The 22971-nt window shown below is 51.3% G+C and overlaps 1 protein-coding gene across 3 annotated transcripts in view; it reads right to left on the bottom strand.

The window, feature by feature from the left end:
- NTN4 (netrin 4) overlaps nucleotides 1-22734 on the bottom strand; it is a 39064-nt gene extending 16330 nt beyond the window's left edge. The window contains exons 1-3 of one of the 3 annotated variants that reach the window (XM_048061171.2): nucleotides 22711-22734; nucleotides 18672-19201; nucleotides 5572-5844 (exon numbers count right to left, since the gene is read on the bottom strand). In XM_048061171.2, coding sequence (XP_047917128.2) covers nucleotides 5572-5844; nucleotides 18672-19145 — 747 coding nt within the window. In that variant the 5' untranslated portion in view covers nucleotides 19146-19201; nucleotides 22711-22734. Of the gene's footprint in view, nucleotides 1-5571; nucleotides 5845-18671; nucleotides 19202-21864; nucleotides 22097-22169; nucleotides 22413-22710 lie in introns of those variants that run through there. The other 2 variants (XM_048061170.2, XM_066994807.1) reach the window with 2 other exon arrangements.
- Nucleotides 22735-22971: the final 237 nt, after the last annotated feature.

Below are 22971 nucleotides of genomic sequence, written 5' to 3'. Positions count from 1 at the left end.
GGTAGGGAAGTGGGCTCTCTAAGAACCTGACACTGTTTAGTTAATACCTTTTTTCCCTATTCCTTTTTTTCCAGCAATGTAATGAAAGTCAGACCTAAGTACTTCAAAAACCTTGCCTCAGGCTGATGTATTTATTCTCTTTCAATAGCATTATAATGATTACCCCCCAAAACAGCTCTGCTTTAAAACTCTCTCCATCCTAGCTTTATCCCATTGAAAAAAAAAATCTCTTTTTTCTTCTACATAATTCCAGCATGACAGAAAAGGTTTTTATGCATCGGAAACAACAAAAGAGCTGCATATTAGCAAGCCTTTTCTTGTAACCCATGGGCAGACAGGTATTTTTTTGAGTTTTCAAGAAATACTGTGACAGCTAAGGACAGAAGAAAGGAGGAGAAGAGGCAGCAGAGGGAAAAGAGAAATGGCAGCAGGTGAAAAACGTCCAAGTGGCTGTTTACACCGGGTGAAAATTCACGCTGGTAAGAGGTGCGCGAGTGCCTGATGCCAGGTGAGGTGCCCTGTGCATCCCTGAGCATCCCTGAGCCAGGGCTGAGAAAGCAGCAGTGCTGGCCCGGGGCACTTCTCTGGCATCTCGGCATCTTTCAGAAGGCAGGATGTGACCCACACGGGCTGACAGTGGAAAGAGCACATTTTTCCTCCCTTTTCATTCACCGCGATTTACATTTAACTGTAAGGCGTACCCATTTGGGGTCATTACGGAGCATTGCTAAGTACACAAACACAATTCCCAGTGTGTCTCACCGCTTTAGGCATTCACACGGCTCTTGACTCATTTAAGCAGAAAATCCTTTTCATACCATTTTTCATTTTGTCATGGGGTCTTTACATCCCCGCTCGCTTTCACACTGCTTCCCTTCTTAGCCTGACAGCCCAGTCGCAACGTCACTCATTAGAGGGCACAATGCAAACAGTGTTACAAAAGTTGACTTCTGTAAGATAAACGAGCGGCTGATTTCTATATACAAAGACAGTTGCTAGGGCATGCTTCCTTCCATAGCCTTTTGTTGCTGAATTATTACCTTCCAGCGCTTCCTTTCACACTGCAAATACATGGGCTTTTTGGTCGGATCTTATAAAATGCCTCCCCCCCCCGCTATTTATCACGTTGCAAAATGTTGCACAGGGCGAAAGAGATGCAGCGCTGAGGAAAAAACGCACCGAGTCACCTGTTATCGATTCATTCGTATTGCGAGAACTCACGCCTTGCACAGAGCCCAGCAGACACACACTAAAGGCAGATCAATGTCCCAAAGACCTGATAGTCTAAATAGGCTAAATAGCTGGGAGGGGCAACAGTTTTTAATAGACTTGCTTTCTTGGAACCGTTAAAAATGTATTATTATTATCATTTTTTACTTTCTTGGAGAACGGGCACGGTATTAGCCTAGAGGAAAACCATGCCATTCATGCCAAGTCTCTAACAATGGCTTCTAAACCGTGTTGCACTCAAGCCACTGTGCCAATTTTAGAAACTGCCTACTGGCTGTTGCCCGCCCGCAGGAAGGTATTGTCTCCCAAAGCACCAGACAACCAAATTTATGCATGAGAAAATTCTCATATCCCATCTCGCTCTTGTGAAAGAATACAATGTTTGTTGTTCAGGGTGTGGGGGCTGTCTTTTTTTTATTATTACTATTATTATTCCTTGTACAATAGGCTTCTGTCAGTGGCTCTGGGGAAGACCTTCAGCATCTTTTGATGTCAGGAACATGACAACAATTTACAGCAGCCACAGGCTGGCCACATGGGAAGGGAGAGGGATATTCCCGCTGCCCGGCTATGCAGAAGGGCTTTTGCACAGCAGCCTTGGACTACTAAAGATGTGTATAAGCATATCTGCAACAGTACCAGTTTGGTACGGTGGCATCACCACACCAAACTGCTTCGTGCACTCCTTAAGCATGTTGAAGTTTCTTCTTCCCTAGGTTGTAGTTTCCCATTTCCTTTCTTCAGATCAAAGATGCTACAGTATTGTGTAAAAGCAGGTAAAAGGGGTAAAAGCAGGAGGCCCCCAGCAAGGACACAGCCCTCTGAGGCCAACAACTCAGCCCAACCATGCAAACCACCTGGGTGCTGCAGGACTTTGCAGTCAGGGAGGGCCAGGAGGTCTCTGAGGCAGATGAAGCCCTGCCCTCACCTTGAGACTGAACTGCAAAGCCCAGGTGAGGGACTTCTGCGCTTGCTTTCCCCACTGCAGAATCCTGCCTTGCAAGATCCTGCCTGACTCCAGGCCGATCTCTTTCACGACCCTTGCCGTAGTTGCGAGGAGGCCGCTGGGATGCTTTAGCTGATAAAGTAGGCACTGAAATCGCTCAGTGCACAGCTCTTGCACTATGGATCAGCCCCCAAACCCTGTCTTTTATTGGCCACTGAACATCGGGGGGGATCTCCTGTGTCTGTGAATCCTTTTCTCTACTCGCACGGTCATTTCACCATGCAATCCTGCTCACACGCTAATCCAACTACATTGCATGGTACGGTGTGAGGTGTGTTTGTCCACGCATATTTTTTTTCTTGGCATGCATTGGGTGGATGTTGGCAAGGTTTGGGTAGTGACCCTTTGAATAAATGATGTGGGAGGGGCGGGGAAGAGAAGGCAGAGTAGCTGTACCACCCTGGGAGCTGTTAGTTGCACACCAGGGCTTTCCTGTACAAATCCTTTCTCATGGACTTAGACCCAGCAGACCTACAAGCACCCCTACGTACGCCTTTCTGCCTGAGCCTCCCCCCCCACACCAGCAGGTGGAACTGCACATCCCATGGAGAGCCGTAGGCGTCCACTGATGGCACCAGCCGCTTCCACAGAGAAGCAGAAGAATTCAGGATAAGGCCCGCCACAATCCCCTTTGCTGTGAGAGGAGTCGGGCTGGCAAGGACGGATATGGAGGGGTCGCTGGCAAACTATGCTCCGTGGTGCCCACGCAGAGAGGAGGGTCACAGAGGGGTCTGCAGCTGGACAGGGTTCAGGGCACAGGAACAAACCTCTTCTTTTGCCAGGCCTTGGCTGTTGTTTTTTGCTGTTGGGGCTAATGTGAAATAGTTTTCTCTTACAGCAACTACGAGGAGTTTGCAATGCCCACCTTTTCTCTGACCTGACTCAGAGGGATCCCAGAGGAGCCTATCCCGCCCTGGCGGACAGAGCTGGACCTGCTTCTGCTGGGGTGAAACGAGCTGATCTTCATCCACAGAGCCACCCTGTTCACATCCACCCCCGCACCCAAGGATGTCCTAGGTCAGTATTATCTCATGGCCAAGCCAGACTTTTAGCCTCCCTTCAGCCATTCAGAACATTTTTTCTTCAGAGCTGTCAGATTCCCAGCACACGACGGCCCAGCCACCGAGGAAAAATTCATGCGATGGGAGGAATGCCGCAGCAGCGGGCCGGGACGAGGTCTCGAGCTGAGCGGGGCACCCTGGCCCTAAACTCACCCGGGCAGCAGCCAGCAGCGTCCCCGCATCCCCGCATGGCTTTGTCAGACTCTATCACCCTCGCTGCCGGGGCAGGTGGCCAAAATGCTTCAGGGTTCAGGAGACCTGGCAGCTACGCCTAGTGCTACCAGGATGCGCCGGCTTACAGCCCAGCAGAAACACAAATACAGCACGTCCGCTTCTTCTGCTGGCCAAGCAGGCTCTGAAAATAAGCCTGCAGCTAGGATTTTGCCTCTAGGCTAAGAACAAGTGGGGGTTGAGAAAACTTGTGCGTACTTTTTTTGGGAAAAGTTTCTTTTTTTTTTTTTTTGGAGAAGAAGAGGAATCATAAACTCTCATGAAATTTGATGCTAACTGTCTAATTTAGGGGATGTCCTTCAGGAGTGCTCTGGTCAAAACACACACAAGAACTGAGCCAGATTTCGTATTCACATTGGGAAATGGTAATGTGTTTCCCAGCTTTTGCTGTCCCCGGTTTTACAGTGAAGGTTCTGCTAAAACCCCACGTAGATACAGTTACATACAGACGACATCTCACGCTTGAATGACTGACCATAATTCTTCAGAATTGTCACTTATGTAACTGGCTTTTTCAGGTGAAATGCCCCAAAATGCTCCCTCTCTGAAATCTTACTCTCTTTTCAGAAATTTGACTTCTTCTAGCAAAGCAGCTGCAGATCCTGCAACCTTTCTGCTCACACACATGCGTGCACATGTCATTTTGCTGTCTTGGACGCAACACAATCCCCTGCTCCCACCTTGGAGCAACGTGCTGGCCAGCCCCTGGCACGGCTGGGGCTCAGCCTCAGGCGTCCTGAGGTCTTATGGTGTAAAAAGGGGCAATGGGAGAGGAAACACCTCGTCCCTCGAGGAGGCACCTCAGCACACCCCGACCCTCCAGCAGGTCCTGCTGCAAAGCATGGGGCTATGTCACCCTTAGGCTGCCCCGTGCCTCATGGGCCATGCGGAGTAAGCTCTGAGGCGCAGCAGAATGAGTCAGCCTGACTGCACACACGTCACTGTTGGGACTCTTGCCACATTTATAACTGGAGTTTACTTTCCCAGTCCCCTGGGGCTGGTGCAAGGGCTTGCTGCTATTTCTTGCTTTGTTTTTCAGCGTGATTCTGGCAGCGGCTCCTTCCCACAGCACCGCCTGCTACCTGTGCACTGTGATTTCCATAGGCTATAGCTGTACTAGAAGCGTATTTGGCTGCAGTCTCTGCTGTAACTCTCAGCGGTGCTCTGGGGCACACTCCCATGCAATTGTATCACACTGAAATAATCCCAAGTAAACAGCTCCTTTCAAAGGCTTTCACTCAGGGAACATCTGGGAAAACCAGAGCAGCGCTACATGAAACAGGCTTATCAATCATAGCGCTGCATGCTTTCAAATTTGTATATTTTCAAGATGTTGCAAGACTAGCTCTATTAGAAGGGAAACATGATGTCTGCTTCATGTTTGAGACCATAATTTAACTCAAATGAGAGTTCCCCGAAGAGCTGGAGAGGTGCCAGACCTCCTTACCTCAAGTAATTGGCTTACATTTTTATGATCTTCCCCTTTTTCACATTGTTCAGTGCAATATGTTTAATGGCCCTGGCTTTCCCTACAGCTTCTCTGCCAGCACAGACAGTCCCTTTTGGGCCAGCCAAGAAGGGAAGAAAGGACACGGAGCATTGGGGTGTCCCCGGGCTGGCAGGGCGCAGGCATGCTGCTGCTTGGGGAGGCGCTGGCATTGGCCTGCCGCGTCTGGGCTTTGTGTCTTGGTCGGTCCCAAGGGATTTCAGCTCTGAGCTCTTGTGATGGGAGTCCCCTGGAAACCAGAAAACAGGGTTTTTACCCAGAGAAGGTATTGCAAAGTGCAATGGAAAGCCTGGGAGCGAGAGCCAGCCCTCCCGCCCCTCAGCTAAGGACCCAACCCTGTCTCTGAAGATGCTCCAGAAGCAACGGCAAGCGCAAGGGACCTGCTGCCATCGGGGAAGCTCTGCTCCCCCTGTCATCGAAATGCCCTGCATTTAGTACCAGTCAGATATTGTGCTGTCCCTAGTTCGCATCCAGGGTGAGAGGGGAGCCAGAAACATTAACATTTTAAGGAGCCACTGCCGCGTGCATGTACGTACCACTTGGAAAACGCCGGCCGCCTTGACGGGCCGGAACCCGCTGACGGGGACGCAGCGGTCGGCGTGGCCGTTGCAGAAGCAGCTTCCCTTCACGATGAAGTCGTAGACGGCGTAGTGCGGGGCCGGCGGGGCCTGCGGGGCCGGCAGGAGGCAGGGGCAGCTCTGCCGCTCCAGCAGCCGCACGCGCAGGTTGGTCACCTTCAGCTGCGCCTGGGCTTCCGCGCTGTAGGGGTCCTGGGCGGCGAGGGGCGGCGAGAGGGCTCGGTATATCACCTGCGCAGAAAGGAGGTGTCAGCAGTGTGGGACCGTCCCTGGGACACGTGTCCCCTGTCCCCCCGTGTCCCTGGGTGCACCAAGTCTGGTCCCTGTGGTGTCATCAACTTAAATTTGGCCATTAACAAACCACAGCTCTGTGGGTGGTCAGCAGGCTGGGGAGTCTTCACCGACATCTCTCCTTCCCTCCCTGCTTATTTTTTAACAAATAAAGCTTGGATTTCCAAATATTTGGCTCCTGTCAGTCCCGGGCCACTTCCTAGTGGAGAAGTGATTCGGTGTGGCAATTAGTGACAGCAAGCTGATAGTCGAGGAAACCAAGATAAGAAAGAATGAAAAGTTGGGAGCTCCAGAGGCTTAAACAAATACTTATCAGTCAGTCTTTAGTTTAACTTCAGTCTGATTGAATAGGTAAATATTGTCTCAAACTGAAAATCAAGAGCACTAGATAAAAATAACTAATTTTCATTAAGAGGTTTATTTTAAACTTGTTGGGCTGGCTGCCTGCAGTGTGACACAGAACCAGCATGTGATCCATACAGCTGCCATTCACACGAAATGGCACATTTATGACACATGTATTAGTCACCAGAACTTTTAATTTATGGTTTGCGCTTTTTAAATAGTTAAATACCCCTCCGCTGACTAGCTCCTGAAGGCGTGATGAATTACAGTATTTGCAAGCACCGGTTAAATGAGGCTCTTGGCAATAGTTTGAGCGTGACACAGCCTCGTGGGCTGAGGCACTGCGTCCAGAAGCGGCTTAAAACCACCTAAAAGGCTGGGTAGTGGTGCCCCTCGTGCGGCAGCAATGAGTCTGATGAGGGGCATTACCGAATAGTAACACATTTCAAAAGGTGTCTTTTTCCTCTCTTTCAGGAGCATAGACATTTTTCCTGCTTTCCTAAAATACATATTGAGCCAGTATGAACAGAAACCCAAATGAACCAAGCGATCAGGCTCTGTGCCTCTCCCCAGGGCTTGTTATTTACCCAAACGCACATCAGTGTCCTTCTGATCGCATATACTCACTAGTGGCTTTGTGAACACGAGATGTTTTCAGACATGGAAAGAAAATTCCCTGGAAAATGCCCACACTGGAGACATTGATTCCTTTTTAGTGGAGATGATGGAAAATGCCTGGCTGAGAACTTTCTGTAAAATCTAGCATTTTGGGTTCCTAGCATAAATTGCATCTCAGAGAACTCTTTGTTTGTCCTGATTCAGATGGGAGTGGTGAAGGAAATACAAAAACAGGAACAAGTTATGCTAGATGCAGCTACAGACTTTCTTCTGATTATTTTTTGTTTGTTTGTTTATCAGTCCCATTTTAATACATGCGACTGATGCCTGTAACCCTGGTAAAGGCAATACAGAGACGAAATCAATAATCCTGAGCGCCTTCGCGCTGAGGAAGTTAAATCATGCCGGCGTGGAATTCAGGGGGAGTTACACCACTGATTTCCATGAAGCCAGTATTTCTGCTCTGGCCCTAAATTGTTACAAACATGTCTTTTTATGGCTGCTTGAAAACAGTGATGCTAAACATGAGCCATATCTGCAGTCCCCAGGGGCTGCAAAGAGCGGTCTCTCAGCTGCTGCCCCGGCCGCCCCGCATCGCTCCAGCCGGGCTCGGCGGAGCTGCGAGCAGCACAAAACAACGGGGGAGCCTGGTCTCAGCCCTGCCACTGCAGTACACACCCCCACTCCCCACCCTCCGATGCCAGTGGGTCTGTTTTAATAAAATACAAAACGGTCATTATAACATGTAAGTCGCCACACAAATAGCAATTCTCTGCTCTGTCCCAGCCGATTGAGCTGGAGCCCCTAGAGGCTGCACAATAAGATCAAGGACGTGTTTCCCAGCAGGATTTCCCTGTTCAGCTGTTAACCCTGCTGATTCACCCCAGCCCGTCTCCGGAGTAATCCCAGCACATCATGGGGGTGACACTGTCCTCATGCAGCAGCGGTGGGCCCGCACCCCTGTGCTGCCCAGCACCCCAGCCCCACATACACCTGCACGTGGGGGCTGGCTTCCTGCTCTCACCTCTCCTAGGACTTTGCTGCCCAACTCTCCCACCGAGAGGACAGGCCCTGGGCTGCAGCATCCCGTGTATGGACGAACCATGGCTTGCACAGCACACCTGACTGGGTTTTCACACCTACAGCTCTGCCAGAAGCCAGAGGCCTCCTGAACCAAAAGAGTTTTAATGGCACAAAGGAAGCGTTTAGGCAGGATTTGAGGTGAGTGCACTGCCTACGTGCATGTACATCTGGCCTCGGGGTGCTGCAAGCCCTTTGTTCCCCTGGTGCCACCTCCCTCCTGCTGCCTGGATGGGGTGTCTCTGCCTTCAAAGCCATTGTGTCTGCTACTCTTCATATTGCAAAAACACTGGAAGAAGTCGTGCCTGAGGCTCCTGCCAAAGAGAGCCATGTCGCGATAACACAAAGAAGATACATAGCTCAGCGAGGTACAGGACAGCACCCTTTTTGATAAATGTTGCCATTTCTGTTTTCACAGAGCAAGGCCCCTGCCTTGGAGGGATGGAGGGTGCTCTACCGTGCACGGGGAAATGCACCTACTCAGCAAAGGGAGTGATGGCACCAAAATCTAGCTTTCTGCACACAATGAGCCTCACCAGGAAGCACCCCATGGTGACCAGAGCTCTGACCTGCCTGCCTCCATGTAAGTGCTTTATTGACAATATGCCAAAAATTAGTGTTACGATGTTAGGTAGATGGTGTGATTTCTCCCACATGACAGTCAGCACCGCACATGATAGTAAAAGGTGGGAGGACTGGATCTCTACATCAGCAGCTGTTCAGTGTGTGCATTACTACAAATTTCTATTTTGTAGAACAAGTAGGAAGTGATAAATTGAAAACTCACAGCACTTCTGTGCTGCACATGCCATAATACATCCTATCAGAAAGGTATTTTCATTCCCAGTGCTGCGAGCTCACTACAAATCTTTTGATGTTTGGGATTCTTCTTAAGCACATTCCCAGGAACCAAATCTTCGTCTCAGCTTCCATTTAAAAATAAGTATCTAGCAATAGGTTGTATCTGAGGAGAAAATGTCACTAACTAGGAGGGAAACAAAATGAATACTGTCTTCAAAACAAAATACCAAGTGATTTTCGGGGTAATGGTCCTTTGAGGCTAAGTGAAATTGTGCTGCTGCATCCCATGTCCATAAATGTGATGTTTGCATGAAGCAATGTCAATAGAGGTGTGATTTAAGACTTGCACAAGGATATCTGCGTGGGGGGAGAAGTGTCTCTGCACAGCCAGATAGGGTGCTGAGGAATCCTCATCCCCATGAAAAACGTCTGAGGAAAAGGCAATGCTTTCAATAAAAAATGGAAATGCAAACTGAAGTCCCCGCATTAGGCCATGACCCTGCGATGTGTCCCGGTGCCAGCCACTGCTGTGTGGTGCCCAGAGACCGCTGCCAGCCCCGGCCAGGCGCTGCCCCTCTCCCCATGTCCTGGGGGCTGCATCCCAGCCAGCCCCACAGCGGTGCCCGGCTCCCAGCGGGATGGCCGGGGCTGTATGGGGTGGCCGGGAGCACCCCATGCACACAGTGGGCTGGAAACGTGCTGCTCTTCAGCCAGGCTGCCTGCGGTTTGGGCACACAGAAACATTGACACCCCCTAATTAATTTTCACAGCATTTCAATTTCCTCACAGGGAAGCTCTGTCATAAACAGATCTTGATCTGTTGATTATTTCACATTTTTTTGCTCAAGTGGCGCAAGAAGCTTTAGCTTCTTTCCATTCCCCAGATGCAAAAATGTAGCCCTGAATATAAATAAAACGGTGGCTACGAGCATGCTGCACTCAAGTAACCACTTGCACCACAATGACCTTGATTTATAAATACATAAAAGTCCCTTTGCAAGAAGTACCCTACTATATTTACACTCGAAAGGCAATGAAAGGGCATCTTTATATATATATCCACAGTGGGAAGGAAAATGCTAATGAATGATGCTGAGAACAACAAAATAGGCTCTGAAGTCATAGAGACCCAAGGAAGTCAACAAAACCAATGCAAGGTTGGCCGCCAGCAAAGCCATCCACATGAGTCACGGGCACATCCCAGGCCACCAGAGCCTCCACCCGCCACAGGCCTTTGTTGAGATGCACGTGGCTGCAGCGATAAAGGGGGCTCTTCGGGTCAGAAACGCCCCTGAGGTTTAAGAGACACCTATAGGAGAAACAGGCACCTGAAGAGGCAGGGTGCAGGGACCCACAGCTCTGCGTGCATGCCCTGTCCCTGTGCACTGCGCTTCCCAAAGGCCTTGACCCAAATTCATCACCCCGAGCCTGGAAGGCATCAGGAGATGGTTTGCAAACAGCAATAAACAACAGCAGTAAATAACGCAGAACGGGTAAGTGGATGGGGGAGTCAACAAGCGTGGAAACAAGCCAACAAACAAGTAAAACAGTATAAATAAAAGCAATGAACAAATATTAAAAACATCACCACGCTTTTATTTGGTTATAAAACCCAAAGCAGTGACACTGCATGAAGTGGTCTGTGGTTTCTTTCCAACATTTTTCTTCATGGGTGAAGAAATTCGCCTTAATGTCCAATCTAAACCTCCCCTGTTGCAACCTGAGACATCCGCCATGTTCCTTCCTTGGCTGTTCCCGGAGGGGAGAGCTGTGTCTGCAGAGCAGTAGAAGCCTTCTTGTATCTTTTAGGTTAGCTTCCTACTGAAATAGGCTTTGTGCCATTACTCCGTCTGTGTAGCTATGCAGCTGCTTATCAGTCCGGTCTAAAAAATTTTGAAACTACTAGCTAACTTCAACCATACTTGACAGATATCTTAAAAGCATTGAGCTCTTAAAAGCTTTACAGAAACAGTCTTGGTCCTTCACAGAATCAAACCTGGTGGACTCCTCTCTCTGTGAAGGCCATTAGGACCCCAGTGCTGGGACCCTCTATTATTCAGTGTATTACCCCCACAACAAGAAAAAGAGCTAGCAGGAGAGAAACCCACACATATCTGTGATGTGCTGTGCTCATTTCAATGACCTGAGGCTAAAAAAAGACTCTTTGCAGGTGCTGTAAATAATTCAAACGATGTGGGAAGTTCATCAGCCTAAACCAGGCAGGTGGCACCCACCAGCTCCTCCAGCATACAGCTTTGCTTTTCTGCCTGTGGGACCACATGGACTGCAGGGAGAAAGAGCCTCTCTGTTTCTCGGGGAAACGGTCTGGCCACCCCCTGCACAAGCACATTCACTGCGGGCGCTTCAGCATCACCTGGGTGAGACGAAACAGTCAGAGAAACTGGGGGACCTGTCTTGCCACAGCAGAGAGGGGACTGTCAGAGAAACTAAGATGGCACTGAGCAGTGGGACTAGCCTTTTGGACCACAGTGTCAAGCGCTCTGTCCCACATCCCCAAGCGATGGCCACAGAAACCTGCTGTGTACCACCAACAGCAGTCCGCTGAGCCCCTAGAGATGCTGGAGAAATGGCACTCCTGCAGTTATGGGCATTTCATACACTTTGACAAAGGGGAACATTTGGCCTGTGCCTGCAGCCCTTCTGCAGTCTTTTGCAGTACGTAAAATGAGGCAAATAACCCCTTGCCTCACCATCCAAGAGTTACAGAATCTTACAGAGACTTCCAAAAGAAAATCCAGCTATTTCAAACAACTGTCCCCTGTGGGAGCCTTGACAACTTACCTTATACCAATGCAATTTTTGTCTTTTGGAAAACTCAAGGCATTGCTCTGCCATTCTCAAAAGCGAGAAGCTGTGCAGGAAAAGCTCCTACTCCTACATGGCATCCATCTGGTGATGGACTGAAAATGGCACAGGGAGAACTGGGCAAGAGCCCCAGTATTCCTCCAGAATCCTTTACTTCTCTGGCAATAATCAATCAGGCAAGGGCCATCTTCTCAGCTTCCATTCAAGATCCCGCTGCACAATTTTATCAGATGAAAAGGAAACCCTGTGAGGTCATGCTTGTCTTCTTTCAGGTGATGATCACAGAAGTAATGTTTTTCGTCACCAAAATCTCTCTGCAGTGCAAGCAGCTCAAAACGTTTTGATTTCTTCGACACAGCTAACAGTGCTTCTCCATGAACTGGTAAGTTATTCTGCAATTGCTTTATTTTGCCTCATCACCACTCCCACTCATCAGCCAGGTAGCAATGCTCCATTTCTTGGCTCACAAAACGCTTCAGATGCATGATATCATTGGCAATGCGCAATCAAGGAAAAGAATTACTGCTTTTTTCTCATCTTCAGAATCCTGTTTTCAAGGCTGTGCTATCCTGCATGGGAAAGCAAACCAGCACCTTTCAGCTGGCCACATGAAGTCCTTTGACTGATGAGCAAGAAAGATGGTATTGCAATTTTCTTCCATCCAGAAGATCACCTCCTATCCCTACAAAGATTTACGTGCTCAGCCTTGGCCTGCCAGCAGTACCTGCTTTGGGTATGGAAGACCAAGAAAACCTGGAGCTACATCCAAAGAGGCAGAGAAAGAACTGGACGTGCTCGTCCAGCTGGCTGGCTCCCCGGGGCCGCAGGACAGCCCCTCACAGCTTCTGAGCACGTTGTGTTGCTGCAAAAGCCTGCAAGGCAGCAGGTTAGCCTGGCGGCACGAATGCCTGCAACAGTGCTAGGGATCCAGGGGATCGCTTCCAGCCTAAGTGTAAGTCAATTTCATGAATATTTTTCAACTCCTTTTGTCTATAAAGGAAAGGCTTTGTGTCTGCAGAGCTGGCTGCTTATTCTTGCAGTGGAAGCCATTCAGTGCCCAGGAGCTACAGTTAATTTGGGGATGAAGAACATCTGTCTGAATTGTATGCAAATATGCACGGCCAAAAAGGCCGTGAGAAACAGCATCCCCCTTTCAACCTACAGCTGTAGATTTTGACAACGGCAATGGGACATGGGGGATGCAGCACAGAGACTGGTTATAGAGAGGAGAGCCATGGCTTGTGTCTCTGGTAAGTCTCCTTTGGACATTAACGTCTTTTCTTCCTGGAAATGTTGTCCAGGCAGAATTTGAGGTCTTTGACATTTGTGTGGGATGTTGAAGGTCTGTAGACTGGAGACCTCATGCCAGTACCTGTAGTGCATGTCGATTCATCTCAGATTAAGTCCCCATCAGCTTTTGATCCAAGACTTGTGAGATGTGGCGATTCACTGCTTTAGGTTACCCGCTTCTCACGTGGCCATTTGTATCCATGCGATTTCTCCAAAGAGAAATATGGCAGCCCCACTTTACAGCCAGCTGAACAAGTGACCCAGTCTTCCCTCCATGCCAGCAAGGAGCAGTGAAGCGAAGCAGTGGGGTGCAGTGCCGGAAGAGAGGCTCCGGCTTCACCGCTAAAATCCTGCGGCCCTTTTCCCAAGGGAAGCAATAACCCTGCTAACAAGGCCAGATGCCAATTTAGAGAATTAAATTCTCCCTACCCAAATTCCTGTTGTTTCACGTGGGTATGGTGCTCTTTACTTCCTACATGAGAACCTAAGTTTGGAAAGGGTCTCCTGGAGCCCTGGAGCCCACTTCTCCTCTTGCTGGCAGCCGACAATATACAATATATCCCCTTTCACAGACTGGTCAAGCTCGCTCCTAGGAATAATTTGTTTTAGCCATAATTGGAGGCCGATCTTGAAGCCCTGATCTGCAGTAGTTAGAAACTTGCTGTTTCAAACAGGGGACTGCCGGCACGCACTATTAAACACTGGCTATGCTCCATCCCAGAGGTGGCTGCATTTCAATAGCTGGCCAAGCCGAGGGCCAAACTCCAAGTGCCAAAAACCCTGGGACAGCCAGGGAGAAAAGGAGACGATGAGGCCTTCCTGCGGGCTGGCTGCAAAGGGGGAATCGAGCAGAGGATCGCTGGGCAGATGGGACAAGCTTCTTGCCTTGGTCCCTGGTCCACCAGCAGCGCTGAGCTCCCCAGGAGGCCCAGAAAAGGGACACATCACTGCTCCAGGAGAGCTGCAGTCCGCAGTAGTCCCAGCCTGGCCCAGAGACCCGGCAGGATCATCCCTGGTCCTCCACCTGTGGAAAACTTTACAAGCAGGTATCGGTGCCCAGAAAACTGTTCTGTTGCTCACCCCTGGTGGTGCCCAAACTCTGGAGGGCAGGTGCCTTTCGTGGCAAAATTCCCTGGTTATCAAAGGTTCATCTCTGCATGCGCTTGGAGCTGTCCTTGTCCTGCATTCTCTCAGGCACAAATGAAACCTAAGCTCAGGTTTCCCATTTTCACCTGAATCCGCCCCGCATTGAACTACCAGCCACCAAAACCTGGGATTTTTAGGTTCCTACATCATATCATTGACTCTGCCCTGACTTAATTTACTTCATGTCACTAATATTTTCCCTAGAAATCCTCATTTTTGTGCTTATGAAATAAGGCCCCCCGTATTTCACAAAATTCATGGACACAATGCAAAGAGCTGTGCTGCGTCTGGCCATCACCCCCATCACTCCTGGGTAAACAGGCTCTCCTTCACGTGCAGCACTTTTGTACAGAGCCCAGTAAGGAGCATTTTCCCAAGGACAAAATGATGAGGAAGATGCTGTTAAAGAGTGTTTTTTTTTCTTTTTTTTTCCTTCAAAATGTACTTCTAAAAATTGTGGAGATGGGACAAGGTATGAAAATGTACTTCTGCAACTGTGCCCTCACCTGTCCCGTGCACCGCTGAACAGGACCAGCCAGGACCAGAGCAATGTAGATTTACCTTCAGTTAATGATGCCAATGGTAAGTTTAAAACCAAACTTATTTAGGCCTAAAAGGCAAAAAGTGGGCAAAAGCTCCTAGGCTACAGCAAATTGTTCCTACCACCCAAAATTAGGGTACCAAAATAAAATCCACTGAGTACCTTTAACTCCTGTTTGTGTCACCAAGTGTTAAAATTGCTCGCTGTCTGTCAGGGTCAAACTTGTGAGGAGCAAGACAATACTTAAGTTTTGCTGTACAGAGTTAATTTCAGGTAGAACCAGTAGGGCTGGTGTGCAAATCGTTGGGGAACAGAGGCGGGCTGCATGCAGTAACAGTGCAAGGCAAGGCACTGGAAGGCTTCTCTGCTACAGAAAGCACATGAGATCAATAAAATGCTCAGTAAGACACACACACGCACACCCCACAGTAAAAGAGCGGTATGAGATGTTTCACATGTCAGCAGCGTGGTAGAGTTTGTTGCTGGAAAACAGTCGAGCTGCAAATACGCCTCTCCTATTAATAGCAAATAGTAACAATGGCTGAAGTCTCAAAGTGATTTATTAGCCGTATTCTGAATAGATGAACACTCAAATAAGTTACTAATTTACTAAAATCTTGTCAAGGAGACTCTGCTTCAGTAGGTCCTTTTATCCCGGAGCTTGTCTAAATGGGGACACTCAGGCGAGCTAATCTGAATTGACCACAGATGGGAATTTAAAGTGAATGAGATAATTGCATTGCAGAGTGGACAGTCACCCTCACTCACAGTTAAAGAACCAACATCTGCTAAGGGCCCCTTCTAGATGAGCCTTTAACGCTGATCCCTAGTCCAGGAGAGTTTTAAGATTAGCCTGTAAAGGAAGAAATATTAATATGATCCAAAATATGGGAGGGAAGATGGCCTTTTACACGTGCTAATAAAAATGGCATTCCTGTCTGAGCACAACACTGAAAGAGTTTATTTCTGCGTCTTGTTTACTTAGATCAGATTATATTTGGCTGGTGAATCAGTTCTGATTTCTCTTGCAGTAATGTGGCTGAAGGGTTACACCCTGGAAAACCACAAAAATACCCTGGGTTTGTGGCACATTTGTAAGATCCAGGTTAAAACTTGGCCTTAGCCTTTCTTTTAAAACACTGATAATGTAAAGTCAGCATTTAGAGGTTCCTGCCTAGGTTAAATGAGCCACTGCTGTGAAACAATTCACTAAATTGAGCATGAGGAGAGTCTTCAGTGACCTCTCTGCATGCAGCTGATCCAAAGTTATTCCCTGACAGGGAAGGAGTTTGTTTTCCCTTTCACAGTGGTGCAAGCCTGACCCCTCTGCCTGGCAGGTGCCTGAGGCTTGCTGGAAACCCGGGCTGGCTGTAATGGGGTTTCCTCCTCCTTCCTGCCCGTGTGGGAAGGGGACAGCCTGGCCGTACGTGTGGAACCACAGGAGCTCTGAGTACACGCTTACCTGTAAGCACGTGCTTAATTCCACTGACACAACCTTTAAGACCCAAAACCAGGGCTTCGGGTTCCTGAAAGGAACTGCCAAGTCCTTGGAGGGCAGAGGAAATGCAAAAGGTCTGATTTTTCTTTTCTTAAAGAAGCACACAGTAAAAAATGAAGCAGATATACCTTTGCTCCAAATTAACACATAGGACTTGCTAAAAAGAGGCCACAACCCCCTGAGTACAATGAGATTCTGCCTCTGCTGCCCTGAAATGGGGCTTGCAGGCACCAGAAATGTGGATCAAAGAATCATAAAGGTTGGAAGAGACCTTCAAGATCATCTGGTCCAACCATCACCCTACCACCAATGTCACCCACCAAACCATGTCCCTAAGCACCACGTCCAACCTTTCCTTGGACTCCCTTAGGGACGGTGACGCCACCACCTCCCTGGGCTGCCCGCAGCTTGCAGACAGTGAAAAGCAGGGACCACCAGCCCAGGTCTGCTGAGCTCTGATGCTCTTTTGGGGTGAGCAGCCACCTCCTGAGGCCGCCCCTGCGCTTTGCAAATTACTCATCCCAAGGGATGGGCAGCAGCGACTGAGCTGCCAGCAGCAGGCAGAACCCCCCCCCGTCCCACAAAACGCTGCCAGATCCTGCAGGCCCCGACTCCGTGCCTGGAAATGCACATGTGGTGTTGATACGTTTGAAGTGGGACAAAGTGGTATATAGATGGTGTGATACACAGTCTGGATCATGGGTTGTAGTTGTTACATCGCACTAAAAAGCTATCGAAAGTTTAAAAAGAAATCCAGTAGCACTTACGGAATTTATGTTTGTGCTTTAAAGAAAACTGTGGGAACAGAGCTGCAATTAAATAATACCCTTGGACATTTCAGATGAATGCGTATTTAAAACCACTGTTTCAAGTGAAATTACTGTTTCCATATGTCTGGAATTAGGTACTGCCAGAAGTGGGAGTAAAGCACCGCATAACTCTGAACAGAACACAAAACTCCGATGTTTCTTTAGGTGAGATACATGTTGCTATTGGCAGTTAGGAGTAATTGCTGGAATGTAGCACACTGTAATAAATTAAATGCGATATTTGCTAAGCATGCACGCTTGCCATCTGGTCACCAGAAAGTTGCTGTTATTACTTTGCAGGTAAATAGAAGTGGTTTTTAAGTGCAGGGAACTGAAGTGTGCCATGTAAATAAAATCTTATAAGCTCCAGCCTCTTGGACTCAACTTTTGTTTAAACCCTGGAATAATTAAATGATCTTGACTTTTACAGCTTCTCTGCGATAACACAAACTAAGGCAATGCCAGAAGAAGGGATCCTGCAGGAGCAAGCTCGGTACATAGCCTGTTTTGCAGCAGGCTACCGCAGACGCACCAAACAATACCAGATTTCTGCCCTGCCTGAAGTAGGCAATGGTTTCGACATACAAGAGCCTCAGTCCTGCTGTGCCCTCACGTTGCACCAACCTGCAGAGGGATTCGCAAGGCCAGGATTTGCACAGGTTGTTGCGAGACACAGCCCTCATTCTGGGTGCTGATACATTCTTCTATTTAGCCTGCTTTTGGGGGGCAGGAGAGGATGGAGGGAGAAGAAGAAGAGAAGATATCACTTTCTCTTGTGGGTCCCTTCAAACTCAGGATATTCTATGATTCTATGATTCTCCTGCACACCACGTGAGCTAAACCCTTTGCTAGTTGAATGGAACAACAGTGAGCCAGTCTGGCACGTCTGGAGATCCTTGTTTCTGAGCTGACAAGGGCACGACTCAGCTTCTCCTAGAGCAGGATGTCGGCCGCATCCTGAGATGCAGCTGAGAGACGCAATTTGGTGAGCAGCTCCTTGTGTTCCTGCAGAGAGATGCCCCGAGCATGGCGAAGGTGACCCTAATAAATGGGGGTAGGGTGGGAAGCTGTGAACGGGGGATTCTTCTCAGATGTGGATGCTGGTCTCCAAGGACAGGACATTCACCTCAAAACACGTTATCAGCGGAAAACGCAATAACAGCATTTATCAGCAACAATCAGTGGAAAACCGGCACCCTCATTCACGAACCAGGCTTGCTCCTCTCTCTGCACGGCATCAGAGCGAGGTTTTCCTTCGCCGTTGAGCCCCGTCGGTGGGACGAGGCCACTAGAGAGAGCAGCCCTGGCGGCCAGCGCGGGACCTGGGGCACCCTGCCCGGGTGGGGACCCCAGGGAGCAGCGGCCAGGCTGGGTGCCCAGCCCGGCGTGACACCACCGGTAATTCCCAGCAGGATGGGGAAGGGTTCTGCTTGTAGCGCCTCCAGGTGTGCCATTTATTACCTGCCGTCTCTGCTACTGATAATATCTCGTTTTTCATGTGTATTTTTTCTCTCAGCAATTTTTTTTTTCATATTATTTCCACACAGGAGTAAGTGTGAAGCTAGTGAACACGTCTTTGGACCTTTTCAGTTCCCAAGCCCCCACCGTGTCCACGTTCATTCACCAGGTGAGGGATGAGCAGCTTTTTGGGAAAAACAGCGGGACTAGGAGCCCGGAGAAGTGAGGGGCAGGAGTGTGCTTACATTACCTGGAACACACGTTGTGAAATAAATGGGGTTACGGGGGAGCCTGGTGCAGCAAAACGAGCAACACGAGCCCCAGGCAGAGCAGAGGGCTGCCCCAGCAGACTCACCTCTCCTCCGGTGCAGGGGAAGGGGCTGGAGTATCTGGAGGTGCACAGGGCTCCCTTCCGCGCCACGTCGTCCTCCAGCCCGAAGGCCGCGGAGCAGTTGGCAGCAAAGTACTTGTAGGGCTTCCAGGTCTCGCCGAAGTCCTGCGAGCGCTCCAGCACCATGGCCGCCGGCCGGGGCGACTTGAAGACCAGGATCAAGTGCGTGAAGTAGAAGGCGGCCTCCAGGTCCAGCCGGATGGTCTCCTGCGGGGCGTCCCCGGCCGCCTGCCACCACGTGCGGGGCCGGCGGAAGGAGGAGTCGGCCATGGCGGCGGCGGGGTGCGCCAGCCCCGCGTGGGCCCCGCTGCAGCGACCGCAGGCGGGGGGCTTGCAGCGACGCGCGGCGTCCTCGGTGTAGGCGCAGAAGGACTCGGTGGCATGGCGCCCACAGGCCGTCTCCGTCCGCAGCGCCCGCCCGTGGGCCAGGTTGCCCATCCGGGGGTTGCAGGCCTTCTCGCACGGGCTGCCCGCCCCGGCTGCATTGCCCAGGCCTGGAAGGAAAACGAAGTGACCTTGGGATGTCTTTTGGGGCCCTGCCACCCACCCCGAGGCTGTGCCGCACTCAGCCACCCGCCACTCAGGCACAGCTACGTCCCTGGTGCCCATCAACCCCACAGGAGATGCACCGCCACATAGCACTCTCCTTGCAGCTTAGCACATCTAAATCAGCAAAACAAAGCAAAAAAAAAAAAAAAAAAAAAAAGCAACCCCACCCTCAGGGCTTCCCTGTGCTTGGGAAAATCCCTAGCAAGAATTGTAAAGGGATGAGAAGGGAGAGAGAGAGGGCGGGAGGCGGACGCCTGCACCTCGCCCTCCTGTCTCAGGCAGCTGGGCAGGGACCGGGAGGAGGCCCTCAGGGACAGCAGCCACCCGTCACCAAGGCCCTGGAGGGGACCCAGGCGGTGCTGGGGACGGGGAGCAAGGCAGAAGAAAGGTGGCATGCTTCTGCTGCACGTGGTGTGCCCCATCTCACCATGGCACATCGGGTGTCGGGGCACGGGAGCTGCTGCGAGCATCTCCTTTAAACGGCGACCCCAAATCCTCACCCCCATTTCCCTCCCCCCTTTCCTACCCCAGATCTCCCCACAGTCCCAATCTGCCGCGCAGGTTGAATCGACACGCTGCTGAAGTTTGGGAAGCCTGTCACCAATGTGTGTAAAGCAGGACTGGGGGGGGGGGGAGGAATAAATCTTTGGTTGAAATGACGCTGGCAAGCTGCCTCGCAGCTGAGCCTCTGTGGGCTGCGTTCAGGTTTCTCTGGAAGCCTTGTCGGTTTAAAGATCACAGTCAGAGTGTCGAAGGAAAACAAAATCACTGTGGGGTTCGGAGTGAAACCCTCTGCACAGCAACCCTCCTGGTTCGGGAACGCTTGATGAGGGGCTCTCCACCTCTTCATTAATAAATATAGCAGGAGGCCAAGGCTTTATTTTATGAACCGCAACTGTTTAATATACTAAAAAAAAAAAAAAAAAAGAAAAAGAAGAAGCTCTGATGACTTGGATGCAGGCAGGCCAAAACATCCGAAGTGCATAATGTCTTCTTTATCACTGGGCCAATCATACATAATCAGCTTTGTGCACCAATTACTATGGCTTCTTCTTGGCATTTTTGTTATGTCCAAAGGTCGTTTCAGTTTAGCATCCAATAAATCCTTTATCTGGGCTTTATTCAGCCTTTGTCTACAGTGTCATAGTTGCAATTAAGCCATATTATGCACTAGCAAAGACTAAGCCTTCAGAGCCTGACAGATTTCCCCACTCCTTCTGCTCCTTAAGAAGAAACACCCTGGAAACAACACATTTTTACCACCATCGATCTATACAGGTTTTCTGTGCCGATTATTCAGAACAGATGTGGACCGCTGCTTGTTATGCACCCATCACAAAGCACTCCTGATTCCAGTCTCTGGACTTCTCCAGGTAAAAAGTCTCAGGAATCTTTTAGTGAGCAGAAAAGGCTCAGTGAAGTTAGCTTCCTACAGAGACAGAAGCACTACGTGTAGAAGTGTATCTGAGATGATCTGTATTAACTGTGCAGCACACATCTACTCCAGAAAAGTACACAAACGTAACTGTAAAATTCACGTAATGTCCCTTACATCTCCCGAAGACACTTTTCAAAGCCTCGTGTAAACACTAACTAACCTACACAGCTCTCCGGAGGGATAGGCAAGTGTGTGCTATTATCATGTTATCAGGCTTGCCGCAAGTTGGCCTAATTTATGGGTTTGGCTGCTTTCCTAGATTCTTTGGCTACACGTAACGCAGCACAGCTAGCCGCTAAACAAATAGGTGAGCTTTTGCTGTGGTTCCCCGAGCCGTAGGATCGTAAGGTGGGCTCGGGAAGAGGCAAACGCAGCAGGGCTCAGCCAGCACCCTGAGCCAGGTCCAGGTTATTGCTTGGGTTCGACAAGCACCAACTACTGCGAGGAGGCAGTGGGGAGGACCTGGCTGGTGGGAGGGTCCCTGGGGCCCCTGGTGGTGCCAGGGCTCGGGGTGGCTGTCCTTGGGGGGGTGGCTGTCCCTGTGGTGGCTGGGGTGGCTGTCCCCAGGGCAGGGGCAAGGCTGTGCCAGGGGGGCTGGCTACCGAATTCCCATGCAAGACGCTGGGAGCTGAAGGTACTCGGCTGCCCCCAGCAGCATTCAGCTCCTGGTACCCTCCGGCCCCGGTCACTGACTGCAGCCGCCTTCGGGCCAGGCACAGAGGGAGGGTCCCTTCCTCACCTGCGGCCAGATTTGGGGACAGGGACCTCGGCTTCAGCAGGATTTGGGGAAGGCTGCTGGCACGCAGACCCTGCTGCTCATCACCCGGGGCAGGAAGGGGGGAAAGGAAACCCCCTCTAAAGGGTGTTTGTTTTCACTTGAATTAGAGTCGCGTGACGGACGCGGAGCACCGCACACTATGGAAAGTGACAGCTTTCCAGTATAGTGCTGCATGCAAGAGGAATTGGCAGAAAGACAGATGAGAGCATAAAGGTTTCCACGTCGTGAGCCACGAGCTCATGACTGCTCTGCCACAGCCCCGGCGCGGTGCTTTTCCTTACTTGCACTAAAAGCATCTGCCCGACTAAATACCCCGTTCTCTGTCCTGCGCGTGCTGCTGGACTGGGATCTTCCGTAATGAGCAAGAGCACGCAGCGAATACCATGACTCACCTGTAAAGCATCCGCGGAAAATCATATGCTTCCTGCCTAAGCATTTTAGCAACGCTTGCCTTGTGATGTTCCACTTGCGCCCCGTGCCCGACCAAGCGCCCGCTTCCCAGCTGGGTTTCTCCTTGTGAGGAAGAGTGCTGGTGCTCGGCTTCCCCAGGGGTCGCAGCCCCAACCTGCACCCAATCTCCCCGTCCGAGCGGCAGGGGACCCTGCCAGGCGGGGGACCCCTCTCCCCCGGGGTCCCTCTCCCCTCTCCCCGTTCCCCTCCTTTCCGACGGGGCTTTCCCGGGGGGGTCGCGACCCACCTGCAGCAGCAGCGCCGCCCGGCACCAGCACCGCCGGCAGGACCGGCACCAGCACCGCCAGCACCGCCGCCACCGGCAGCAGCAGCAGCGGCAGCAGCGGCGGCCGCCGCGTCCCTCGCCCCATCTCCGAGCCCCCGGCCGCGGCGCCGCCCGCCCCGCCGCCCCGCGGCGCTCCGGGCCCTGCGCGGCATCAGCGGGGGCCCCGCGCGGCCCCGCCGCCGCCCGCCGCGCTCCGCCGCCCGCCGCCGCCCCGCGCCCCGCCGCCGCCGCCCCGCTCCGCCCCGCGCCGCTCCGCCCCGCGCCCATCCGACCCCGTCCGATCCCAGCCGCGGCGGGGGTGCGGGGGGGGCTCGGCAGCGCCCCGGCGTGCCGAGCGCTTCGGGGTCTCCAGGGGAGGGAGGGCGGAGAGGTGCCGAGCGCCGGCTCGGCTGCTGGGGGCCGCGCCGCCGCCGAAACGCTCCCCGGGGGGGTGCTCGGGCTGCGAGCTGCTGGCAGCAGCCGGCCGCCTGACCCCGGGGCTGCGTTGTCTCTGTGTCCGTACCCTGAAAGGTGCAGGTCGGCCGATCTCGGTCCACTTGCTGATTTTTCAGCGCCAGCTTGCACACCGCAGAGGCGGTTCGCTGGCATTGCTGCGGTCATTTCGCCCTGCTCCGCGGGCGGGCACAAGCCCTGTGCGCGTCTAGGCAGCGCCTTCCAGCCCTCGGCACACGGGACCCCGCGGCCGCCGGCGGGGCCTCGTCCCGCAGCCTCCCGGCGCCGGTCAGAGCCCGAGCGATCGCTGCTGCGCCAACACGCTCGGCAC

Source organism: Anser cygnoides, chromosome 1 (assembly GCF_040182565.1).
Source record: "Anser cygnoides isolate HZ-2024a breed goose chromosome 1, Taihu_goose_T2T_genome, whole genome shotgun sequence".
NCBI classification, from domain to species: Eukaryota; Metazoa; Chordata; class Aves; order Anseriformes; family Anatidae; genus Anser; species Anser cygnoides.
Note: the sequence above shows the minus strand (reverse complement) of the source record. Positions and strands in the feature narration are given on the sequence as shown.